Source organism: Choloepus didactylus, chromosome 6, assembly GCF_015220235.1.
Source record: "Choloepus didactylus isolate mChoDid1 chromosome 6, mChoDid1.pri, whole genome shotgun sequence".
Lineage (NCBI taxonomy): Eukaryota > Metazoa > Chordata > Mammalia > Pilosa > Megalonychidae > Choloepus > Choloepus didactylus.
In genome coordinates, this window is record NC_051312.1 from 77,599,366 (window position 1) to 77,611,591 (window position 12,226).

Sequence of the window (12,226 nt, forward strand, 5' to 3'; positions counted from 1 at the left end):
TGCCCACTCCCAGCTACTACAACACTGGAGTGTAGGTGGGTCTAGGATGACAACCCAGATAGAATACACACAGCCTGAACTACCCTCAAGCATTTTGGCAGGGGATCATGCACAGGAGCTGGCAGCATAGGGACCTGACAAGGGGGAGCTCCACAAAACCTTGTGCCTCCTCACCTACCCCCAAAAAGCCCAGAAAGGAAGCTCAGCTGGAAGCCAAGTCATTTATTATTTCTTGAAGAGGCCCAATGAGGGAGGAAGGGGCAGGGCCACAGTCCTTAACTGGAAAGGGATGAAGGGGCTTTTCAGTGCAAACTGAAAGGCTGGGGTAAGATTAGACTTTTTGGTGTTTTCCGAGCTGGATGGGGAAGGGCACTGTGTGGTCAAACCAGCGGTAGCCTGGGGCATCCCAGGAATCAGTCCTGTGTCAGGATCTGTATCCCCTAAAAGAATCAGTGCCATTACTGTATGTGTATGAGAGGCATGTCAGCCCCTGTTGGCATTCCCATTGTATAGGGATGGTCCCCTGCTAGGAACTGTGACTGTGGATGTCCAGGGTCAGTGCCACATCAGGAGTGTGCCTCTTTTTCGGTGTGGGGTCTGTTCTTATTTCCTTTGTGTCAGGTAAGCCACCTTTTCCTGTGCGTTGGGATTAGTTCATGACGTCTGGTGTCAGTGTTCCTTGTGTGTCTGGATGGGTCCTGCTTGTAGGCATCAGCCTCCACTCCCCCTCCACCGCTCAGCCAGGCCCAAGCGTGCTGATGGTGGTGTAGCTCAGCCTGGACAGCGAAGCAATGGAAGGGGTGGGAGGGTCCTCGTCTGGAAGAGGCCTGGGGTGAGCTCGTGGAGGCCGGGGACAGCAGCGGGCACACGTGTCGAGGCAGGCCTGACGAAAACGACGGTGCATGAAGCAGTAGACTAGGGGGTTGACACAGGCTGAGGCGTAGCTCAGCAAGTGGATAAAGGAGATTGGGGCGCCCGAGAGCGCGCGGAGTGCACCAGGGCCGTCGAAGGCGCGCCATGTGTTGGCGCTGTACACTGGCAACCAACACAGGAAAAAAAGCACAACAATCACCAGCAACATCCGCACCACGCGCTTCTTAGCCAGCAGCTTGGCCTGGGAAGGCCGGGAGCAGGGTCCAGGCCCGGGAGCAGGCGCGGTCAGCGCCGACAGCTCCAGTGCAGGCCGGGAGCGCGGAAGCTGTACGTAGCAGCCATCGCCGTCCTCGCCAGCCAGCCCGGTCTCGGGCCCGCAGCGTCCGTTCCGGTTGGCAGGACCTGGGCACAAAGGGTGGGAGGTCAGTGCAGAAGGCAGGGTTTTCCCAGCCTTCAGCCTAATCCCCACCTACCCAGCTCGCCCCAGCTAAGCTTCAGACAGCCTTAGCCCCACTTTCAGCCTGGCCTCCTGCGCAAGCCCCTTCTTTGCGTCCCGCTTACACTAAACCCCGCCCCCTCACCAAAGCCCCGCCCCTTACCAAAGCCCCGCCCCCTCTAGATTTCTCCCACCCGGTCCGGCCCCACCTGGCAACTCTCCTTGGCTTCGGACCCGGCTCTGGCTGTCACTGTCACTGTCACCGTCAAAGCGAAGGCCCAAGTAGAGCTCGCGGGAGATGAGCCCGTAGGCCACGGCCATAACCACACCTGGGATGAAGAACAAGAGCAGGAGCAGCAGTACCGACCTGGAGACAGAACACAGACCAACGCGGGTCTCCCTCCAGTCACCCGATCATAAATGTGGGGAAGAACCAAGGATGGGTGTTTTTAGGGCTGGTGGCCCGGTCCCAGTGAAGAGAAGGATTTGGCCGTGCCGTTGGGAAGGGCTGGAGAGCTGGCGAGGGGCCCCGAATGGGAATCCCGGGGTGGTGGGTGAGGAATAGGAAAGGGAATGGTAATTCTTGTAGCAGCTGGAGGAAGGTCCTGGGAAATGGTCGTAAGCATCTGATGGAGAAAGTAGATCCTAGCAATAATAGGTGGTGGCACCCTCACCAGGTCTGGCGGACCCGCGCACTGGGCCAGCGGTGCATGCACTGCAGCACACGGGGCCCCGCTGGCTGCACGACGGTGTACACGGGGTAGGGCACCATGAGCAGTCCGGACAACAGCCACGTGGCTACGATCACTCGAGCGGCGTGGGAGCGCGTCTGCCACACACGCGCCTGCAGTGGCCGGCAGATGGCGCTGTACCGCTCCAGGGCGATGGCCACCAGGCTCAGCGTGGACACACTCACAGATACCCCTAAGCAAGGAAAGAGGAAGGGCTCACTAGGAACCTTGCAGTACACACCAGTGTGACTTCCCACTCCCCCCAAATCCCCACCAGGAAAGGAATCGACGTCTGGCAAGGACTTTAGGAGGTGGGGGGGCGGGGAGAGAGAGGGAGTTGTCTCACCCACCCATGAGGTAGGAAACCGCTTTGCAGACGACTGTGCCAAAGATGAATGTGCCCATGAGATTGGGCAGGAGGGTGAAGGGCATGCAAGCCACAGCCAGCAGGAGGTCGCTGACTGCCAGTGAGAGCAGGAAGGCGTTGGTGACCGTTCGCAGGCGTCTGCTCAGCCCCAGGACCACGATGATGAGTACGTTTCCTCCAACACTCATCAGAAAGATCACTGCGTAAAGAGTTACCCTAATGGCCAGCTCCAATTCTGAGTGGGAAAAGGGAGAGGTGACAGTATCCGGTCTGGTCCCACTGAGGCAGATTCCCCAATCCAACTTATTCCCAAACCCCACTACCCAGAGCCCTTCAACCACCCTCCCAACTCAGTAAACTGGTGAGCCTGAATTCTTTGCCCTTCTAACTCCCTGAGGCATCATCAATTAAATTGGCCTAACTCTACCCTTCTCAAGCTTTGCTCCAAATCCTTCCTTCTGTTTGTAGCCAAACTTCTTGAAAGGATTATTTGTCTCTTCCCCATCATTCCTTAATCCATTATAACCCACCACCACTGTTTGGACACTTCTTTCCAAGGTCACTAATCTTTGACAAATCCAAAGATCCCTTCTCAGCCTATTCTGCTTCACCTCCCTGTAGCATTTGACACTGTTCACCACACTACCTTTTTTCTTTAAATTCAACTTTATTGAGGTATATTCACATACCATACAATCATCTAAAGTGTATAATCAATTGTTCACAGTACCATCATATAGTTGTGCATTCATCATCCCAATCTATTTTTTGAATATTTTCCTGGTACCAGAAGTAGTGAAAATAAGAATAAAAAATGCAAGTAAAACACCCACTACCTTTTGAAACTCAGGTTGGATCATATTCTTATTCTTTAAAAAAAAAGAAACCAAAACTTCGTCTCCACTCTACTGCCTGCCTCCCCTTAGCATGTCATCAAATCCTCAGAGAACTACCTTCTCTCTCTTTCTACCTCCCGCCTGCAATGCGCCCACTTAAGCCACTGCATGACTCAGTTTCTTGAATGTATCATGTGCACTCACGAGTCTCTCTCTGCTCGCACTGGTTTCTCAGCCTCAAATGCTTTTCAATAACGCCCCCCCCCCCCCAAACTTGTTTTCTATATCTGGAGCACTCATATTCATCTCTTGTCCTTCATGATTCAGATAAACTGCCACTTCTGTAAAGCCTTTCTGGACACCTCATTTGGAGTTAATCTCTCCTTTCTCTGTTCCATGCATGTTCCTGACACATCCATTAAAGCTCTTTTTACTTTCTACCTTGAATTTTAATTATTTCCCAACATTCAATCTCACTCAATAAACATTTACAGTGGATACCCTCTGTGCCAGGCGCTGGGAACAAAGAGATGAATATGACAAATTCCCTGCCATCTGAGAGCTCACAGTCTAGAGGGGAACTCAGATACATAAACACATAATTGCCACACAGTATGATAAGGGGTGAGGTTGAGGGGTGCACAACGTGCTGTGAGAGCTCAGAGGAGGGGCACCTAATGTTCCTGGGCTAGGCAGAGGGCTGACAACCACTAATCCATGTCATTGTCTATTGGGAGATGAATCCATCTTTGGGCCTCCGTATCACAGCCGAGCAGACCCCTGGGCCAATAGGCAGCTAGCCAAAATGGAATTGAATTAAACTGGACTGAATCACCTGCATCATTCATGTCAACATAAGGGAGATTGGAGCTTGAAGGGAGAGAGGGCAGGGGAGACAGTCTCCCAGGAGGGAGGAGAGAAGAGTCTGGAGCTGCAGCCCCCTCTACCTTGGCTGACTCTTACCTTAGCCTACAAGTTGCACTGCTTTTTCAAACACTAACCAACTTATTTAGAAGCTGTTGTAGGCATCAAGTAAGTGCTTTTCGCAAGAGATCCCCAACCTGAACCAGCAGAGAAATTACTTGCCAAGATCGCACAGCTAGCAAGGAGCTGAATCAGAATAGAGCCTAGATCCCTACAGTGCTTTGCCTCCCACCACTCCCTTGCTCCTCTGTCATTCATCACACTGCCTTTTCTCCCAATCAAATCTCAAACTGAGTGCCCCTCTCTCTTTGTGCACCGTATCATGGCATTTCTTACTGTATTGTAATGTTTAATTCTCTCTCTCCCCCACTAGACTATGAGCTTCTTGAGGACAGGGTCCATGTCCATCTTGTTCTTCAGTATATCCCATGAAGGTGAATAAATCTCTCTCTCCATACAACTGCACCAGATTTTTTTCTTCTTAACCATCCCTCACCTCTGTGCCCCTAAAGCTCCATTATGACTTCTCTCTGCCTCTGTCTCTTTGGAGTCACTTGTTGGAGGGTCCTGGGTGTGTGTCAGTGATAGGCAGTGATTTCTGATGCTTTACATTTGCTCACATATATATATTTTTCTGTGTCCTTTGACAGAGATTCCCCCTCCCAAAGTTTCCTTATTTACCGGATTCATATACACATACCCCTCAAATTTGTCACACATAAGCCTTCCCTTTTCTGGGTAGCTCTCTTTAACTAATTCTTGGTGCAATAACCACACCTTCTCAAGTTTGTACAGCATACTGAAGTGTGCAAAGCACATTTCTCATTCATTCACCCAGCTGACATGTCCCACGCGTCTATCCCTGAGCTTGGCTAATTGTGGTCGAACAGAAAGATGCAGCAAGGCCCCACTCTTATGAAATCACCAATCTGCATGGGGCCTCTGAAAATTATAGGACAAGGTTCCAGTAAAAATGGTCAGCAATTGTAAGGTGCTTTGCTGTTTTTACTGGGCATCCCTAGCTATTACCTTATTCCCAGCAACTACCATGTCTCAAGCTATTTGCTATGAAATAGGAGATATGAAAAATACTAATTAAAAGCAACCTTAGAGTTGAAATTTGTATATATGTGTGTGTGTATATACCCATGTGTGTTTGTGGCAGAATATGTATGACAACAGTGGTGACAGTGAAAGGAATTTAAGGCAGGGGTGGAAGGATGGGAGATGGCTCCTCCTGGGGTACAGCCTCTACTTCCCTCATAGTCTAACCACAGACACCAGCCTGGTGGGGATGAGAGAAGAACAGAAAGTCAGACCAGGGGACTCAGAAGCCTGGGATGGCTCAGTTCTGCTTCTGGGGTCTAGAGGACTCACTCTTGTTCTGTCCAAATGATAGCAGAGAATTATGAGCACAAAAATCCAAACAATATGACACAACAGAAAACCAGACTGTTCTCAAGAAGGACCTCACAAGATACCAAAGCTGCTCTTGCTTCAAAGCTTACCTTCCACTGGTGGGTTGGAGCTGGTCACCTCTGTATGCTGACATCAAAGTAATATCCATGTCACTGTGGTGAGCATGGATAGCACCCAGCTGAGCATGGGTAATAGCTGGGTGAATGGAGGGATCTCCAAGTGTCAATGGGTAAGAATGGAGGAGCAGAAGTACTACCAAAGCATGTGTAGATAATATCAGAGTGAGCATTAGGTAATACTTGAGTCTCCAAGATAATTTCTGGGAGGGTGAAAGTAACACCTGTGTTTCTGTGGGCATATCTGGAGAGGGGTAACATTTATGTGTCTAAAGGGAATATCTGACTGAGTGTGGTAACATTTAAATATTGGTAAAATCTGAGTAAGTGCTATAACATTTGTAGGGGCAAGGATAATATCCAAGTATCTGGAGATAACATTTCATTTTGTCTTAAGGAAGCCTGGGTTCCCTCAGGGGTCTGTGGGTAATAGCGGTGTGAATGGGGGAATAGCCAAGTGATGACGGTACTAGCTGGGTGAGCAGAAATTATATCCAAGTATGTGTGGGCAATATTCAAGTGAGTATGGCTAACATCTGGTTGAGTGAAATAGCACCTGAGGGAGCATAAATAATATTTGAATCTTTACAGGTGACATCTGAGTGCCTGAGAGTAATGTCTACAATTTTATGGGTAAAATCTGGAGAATGGTTATTTACGTGAGCATGGGTAACATCTGATTTTGTGTGGATAATACAATGAACGTGAGTGTCTTTGATGGATGGGTAACTTTTAAATGGCTATGGGCAAAATTAATGTGATCCATGTTTCTGGGGGTAGCATGTGAGTGAACATGGGAAACCCACGAGTCTGTGTGGCTCATATCAGAATAAATGCGGGTAATATCCAAATTTCTTTTGGTAATATTTGGATGAGGCTGGGTGATATATGCACCTGTCACTTCTGACTGCCTGGATAATATCCAAATGTGTATGGATAACAACATCCGGAGGAGTGAGGCCAGTGCTTGCACCTGTGCTCTGAGTCACTTCACCTCCTGTTTTCTCAGGGATCCTTGCTCTACTGACGACCCCCTCTCCTGCACCTTCAACCTTCCTCTGTCCATCAGTATTTTAAAAATGCTCTTGTCTCTACTCCTCACCCCCCTCACACACACCACCCACCCCAAATCCAAAGGACAAAACTACACAAACACACAAAACCCTTCCTCAACCCCATGCTTTTTCTAGGACTATCCTGTTTTTCCTTTGTTTCTCTCTCCCTACCAAACTTCTTGGAAATTTTGTCTGCATACCCTGGTTCATTTCTCACAAGCCCTTCCTTCACCAGTCCAATCTTCAACCCACTAAAGTCAGGCCTCAGCCTCTACAACTCATCCTGGGGACTTCCTTGTTACTGAACCCAAAGGACCCTGCTCTGTCCTTATCCGACTTGATTTAGTGGCAGCCTTTGAAATCAATTACCCCATCCTGCTTGGAACTCTTTTTTCTTGGCTTCTGGAAGGACATAGCTCCCACCTCTCTGATGGTTTCATCTGAATCTCCTTCATGAATGCTCCTTCCTCTGCCTGGACTTCTGCAGGATCTCGCCTCAGGATCTCTTTTCTTTCCTTTCTCCACAGTCTTTGGATGATTTTATGTAGTCTCATAGCTTCCATTATCTCCATAGCAAAAGCCTTTCAAGTGTGTATTTCCAGCTCAGACCTCTCCCCTAAATTCCAGATCCATGCATTCAACAGCTTTCAGAATAACTCCACCGACATTTAAACTCAGTGGATTCCAAAGTGAATTTATAATCTCTTCCAAATCTGTTTCTGTTCCTTTGTCATCCTTCCCATTATATAGTACCAACACCCACCTAATTACCCTAGCCAGAAACCTTTCTATCATCCCTTGACCTCTCCCTCTGTCTCCACTTCTAATCAATCACCAAGTCTTGTTGATTCTACTTCCAGAAGTAGCTCTCAAATCCACTCACCCCCTGCTTCCCCTCTGCCACTACCTTTCATCACCTTTCATCTGTACCACTGTCATAGCCTTCTAAATTATCCCCTTGCCTTCCATCTCAAGTCCTTCAATCCATCTTCCACACTACACTAGTCCCAGCATAAAACTTTTCAACAGTTTCCATGGCCCTCAGGATAAAATTCACACTCCTTAGCTAGATACACAGGACTCCCGTACACCCTCTAGGCTCCAGCTTGAGTGTTCATTATTCCTCTCTTAGGGTACATGTTATATCCACTCAGAAATATGTCACATTGAATAAAAGTGCCATGGATTTAAACTTTGGGCTTTCACACATTCTGTCTTTCTGCTTGGGATTTTTTTTTTTTTTAAACCTCTTCTGCCACATGCACCCTTCTGGCTCTCCCTCATCTTTCTGATTTCAACTTAGACATCACCTCCTCAGGAGGCCAACCTTGATTTCCAAGGTCGTGTGCCCACAGCCCTACAACGTATTTCCCACTTTGTGCTGCAATTCCCTGGTTATTTGTCTGTTTCCCCCACTAAACTGTGAGCTCCACGAAGCAGGAGCTGTGTCAGTTTTGCTCAATTCATGTCCTCGGTGCCTAGCACAGTCTCTTGTTCTGTAAACATTTTTGAATGAGAGTCTGAATGTGTGTTAGTGTGTGTAACAACTGAGCTGAGAAAGCATGTGTTATTTTGTGGAGTAAATAAGTACTCGGACTACAGTTTATTTCAACTTTTCCTTTTTGAGCTTGGAATCATTTCCTTTTGCTTAACACTTACCTTTCCTGGAATCCCCCTCCTTCCTTTTCTGCCTACAGAGCCCCAACTTCAGGATCCAGCTCCCAAATTCCCTCCTTTGCGAAGTTAGTGGACTCTATCAGACTGTGGTAATTAGTTCTCTATTTTGCGTGCCCACAAGTCAGACCCCATCATGGGATTTCCCATGCTGACTGTGATTTATCTACTGGGTTGTCTCTTCTCTGCACTTGACTGTGGACTGATGAGAGCCCAGACTAGGTCTAGCTCATTGCTGTGTCCCCAGAACCTAGCCCAGGGGCTAGAATAGCAGGTATACACTAAACATTTAAGGAAAGGAGGGGTGCAGCAAGGGGAAAAGATGTATCTTGAGCTGGATCATCCAGAAAATGCTGATGTGAGCTGATGGGAAGAGTGAAATTCATTTTTGGGGCAACTGGGTGATAGGAAGCAGTTGGAAAAAGGTAAGGAGAGAGGAGATGGCACAAAGTTATGGAACCAGACTCTAGGAGGATGAGCCCTAAGGAGAGGCAGGCTAAGGAGGGGGCTTGGAGCGACTTAGAGACATCACTTGGAAATAGTGAAAGACAAGATACAGAGCCTGGAGAAGACCTCCAGCTTGGGAGGCAGAGAGGTTTGAGGATGAGTGAAACGGAGGCAGCCCCCAGGGTCCAGCCTAATTCAAGCTTGAGGATCTCATTTGGGAAGCCTGCATATTGGGATGGGGGACACAGGAGATAACAACTCTAACTTCCCATCAGGCCTTCCAGAGTGCTCTTTCCCCCAATCTTGTCCCCTCTTTCCCCCAATCTTGCCTTCCTTTCTTTCTTCTCTTCCCTGGCATGGCACTGTGGATGGGATGCAAAAGAGATCCTGGAAGGGTTGGCAAGAGGAGGTCCTTGCCTCCCCACTGTCTGTGTCAAGGAGGGGGAGTGTGTGTTGGGGAGGGGGCTGTGTTTTCCAGGACAGCTGTGGAGGGGCTGTGAGGAGATGATGGAGTTGTAAGAACTGTGGGTCCGCATGTGTGACAGGGACTGGGGGCTGAGAGAGTACTATGAGGGGGACGGTGTGGGCGTCCGAGGAGGCAGTGAAGAGGCTTTGGGGAGGGCGCTCTCTTAGTGTCGTGGGGTGCTGTGAGAAGGAGCTTGTGGTGGGGGCTTAGGGAGACACCCACCTCGTGTCCCGGCTCCGCGGATGCGAGGGGGCTCGCAGCTGTGGTTGCCAGCACTGCTGCTGTTGAGGAGGAGGCCCCCAGGACGGCACAGAGAAGCCCCCGGCCCGGGTCCGGATCCCAGCACGCTCCGGTTCAGCCGTGGTAGCTCCATGGCCCCGGCCGGGCCCGCCGCCTCCCTCTGCTCGGCCCGGCGGGCTCCTGCCGCGGCTCCACCTGCTCCTGCTGCGATTCCAGCTCAGGCTCCCGCCCCCGACCCGCCCCCCCGACCAGCGCCCAGATTGTCCCCGCCCCCAGCCCTGGCCCCTGCCCCTCCACTCCCCCTCTGCGCGCCCCGCCTAGGCTCCCGCCGCTCCAGGCTCCTGTCCGCATCTGTCCCACCAGGTGACTCTTCTGCCCACCCCGTCCCGCCTCCTCTGCGTGATGTCCTCCAAGGCTCGCCCCCTCCCTAGATGTCTCGCGTCTTCTCTTAGAGATTTCCTTCCCGCCCGCTCCCCCCACCCCCACTCCCGCCCTGGGTTCCGGGGAATTCTTGGCTTTCGCTGGGGAGTGTGTGTGTGTGTGAGTGTGTGTTGGCGGGGGACGGAGTTGCGGGAGGGAGAGTTAGAGGCGTGGGGTAAGGCGCGGCTGCCGCGGAGTGCTGCATCTCTCCCGGGTAGGGCAGGGACTCGGAGGTGGCACTGGAGGCGGGGGTTGCTTGCCAGGGTCACCCCCTGCAGCGCAGATGCCTCAGCAGGTGCGGAGCGCAGCGGTTACCAAACTACCGCAGTGCCCGCAGCTGTCGCGGCATTGTTGCTCCCGTAGCGCAGTGCAGCTCCGCGCCGCGGGCCTGGGGTAACTGCTGCATCTGTTCCCGCACTCTCCACCTCCTACTGCCCAGCACCCGGGCTTCCGCCCAAGGCTCCCAAGGAGCACGCAGCAGCGGACAGGGCTGGAGGTGCGGGACATTTATCCCAGGGGAGCTCTGACAAGGGGAAAGTGCTGCGGGGAGGAAGAGTCTGACTTGTTGGGGGCGGCCTGCGGTGGTGAACGACTGTCCGGGTTAAACGGGGTGGGGTGGGGAGGGGTATGGTTCCAACCCTCCGCGGTCTCCCGGCAGCGGCCACCTCTACCCGACACGCTGCTGCTCCCTGTTTGCTCTCAATGCGGTGGAGCCGCCTGTGTAGGGCATCAGGTTCCCACGAGAGGGGGCCGGAAGGAGGCTGGGTCACTGGGGTGACACGGGATCAAAGCCGAAGGGGGCGTGTGCAGTACCTGAGGTGGGTTCAGCTACTTTGGAGCAGGACTTACTTCCCCTAATATTTCAGCCCAGGTCGCTATCCACTCTCCTCCATTCCAAAGAAACTCCAAAATGAACTGAAATTGCATCCTCTGCCCCCCAGCAGTAGTTGTAAGAGGTGGGGTGCATCAGTCAAAGAGCAGATTAGAGTAAGGATGGGGTCTGGGTTTGTGGGGAATTCGGAGAGTCCTTATCCAAGCTGTAGACCTGGTCCAGCCAGCTGCTCCCCCTTCCCTTCCTCCTGGCACTGCCTGCCTTGGGCGTCAGATAACCTGGACCAGGGGAGCCTGGCTTGCTGTTTGTTCAGCTTCAGCCCAGATGGAGCCTCAGATAACCTGCTGGATTTTTTCCGTACTGGATGGAAGGAGAGTGTGCAGTCAGGGGAGCAAAGGGAATGTAGGGGAAAAAGGAGTGGAAATAGGAGAAGTGGATAGACATTCACTTATTCAAAACAGTTGCCAGGTATGGGGCTGCAAACCAAACCAGCTGTCTGATACAGTCTGTGCCTGAGTAGCTCCCAGTCAGGTGTGTGTGTGTGTGTGTGTGTGTGTGTGTGTGTGTGTGTGTGAGAGAGAGAGAGAGAGAGAGAGAGAGAGAGAGAGAGAGAGAGAGAGAGGGAGAGAAATGACAGGCATGCCAATTTTTGCAATATGTGGTCATAAATGCATCTACTAAGAGGCACAAATCAGAAATTTAGGAATCTTCCTTGATGCCTTACTCCCTTACTCTCCTTCACCCCAGGGGTGGAGGCCATGGTACAAAGCCCAGACTTCCCTTCAAAAATGAAGGTTTACTTTTAAGATGTACTAAGAGGTAATGAAGGCTGTTAAAATTTGATGCTGGCAAATGACTTAGAAGGTCGTTGTTTTTAAAAATAATACAGTTTATTTGTATACATGCAGTAGGCTGCTTTTTGTCTTCAAGGCCCTTGTCTTTGTCTCTTGGTCTTCATTTACTTGTTGGATCTCTTTTGTGAGTTCTATAAATTCCTTGTACAGTTGGAATAAAATAAATGGTTCTGGGAGCTAAAGAAATAAAATTATGGTAGGAAAAAAAAATGATGGTTTATTCTCCAGCTGCTGAGAGGGCTGCTGGAAAATGGCCCTGAGTGGTCAGCCCCCATCCAGAGTTGCTTGAGCTGAGAAGAGCTGGTTCATCCAAGGCCATGTTTTCTTTCTGGGGCATCCTACATCCAGTGACTGATCAACACAGGGGTATAAAAGTTCAGTCCCCTCTCGCCAGTGGAGGAAAACTCTGAGAGACCTTCATGGCATCAGAGCTCCTTGTGAGGGTGACTGAGGCCTTTGCTGGGTCTGCATTACTGTTCAGTTTCTCCCTCGCCCAGTCCTGATTTCATCCTCTGTCTTGCAGAGCTGTTGACACC

At 50.7% G+C, this 12,226-nt stretch overlaps 1 protein-coding gene across 1 annotated transcript; it reads right to left on the reverse strand.

Moving 5' to 3' along the window:
• Positions 1 to 207: 207 nt before the first annotated feature.
• Positions 208 to 9,796, reverse strand: CCKBR (cholecystokinin B receptor). Its single transcript, XM_037840214.1, has 5 exons — positions 9,567 to 9,796; positions 2,391 to 2,642; positions 1,984 to 2,233; positions 1,519 to 1,676; positions 208 to 1,275 (listed from the first exon to the last, which is right to left on the reverse strand). The coding sequence occupies exons 1-5, from the start codon at positions 9,715 to 9,717 to the stop codon at positions 737 to 739; spliced, it is 1,350 nt and encodes a 449-aa protein (XP_037696142.1). The 5' UTR covers positions 9,718 to 9,796; the 3' UTR covers positions 208 to 736.
• Positions 9,797 to 12,226: the final 2,430 nt, after the last annotated feature.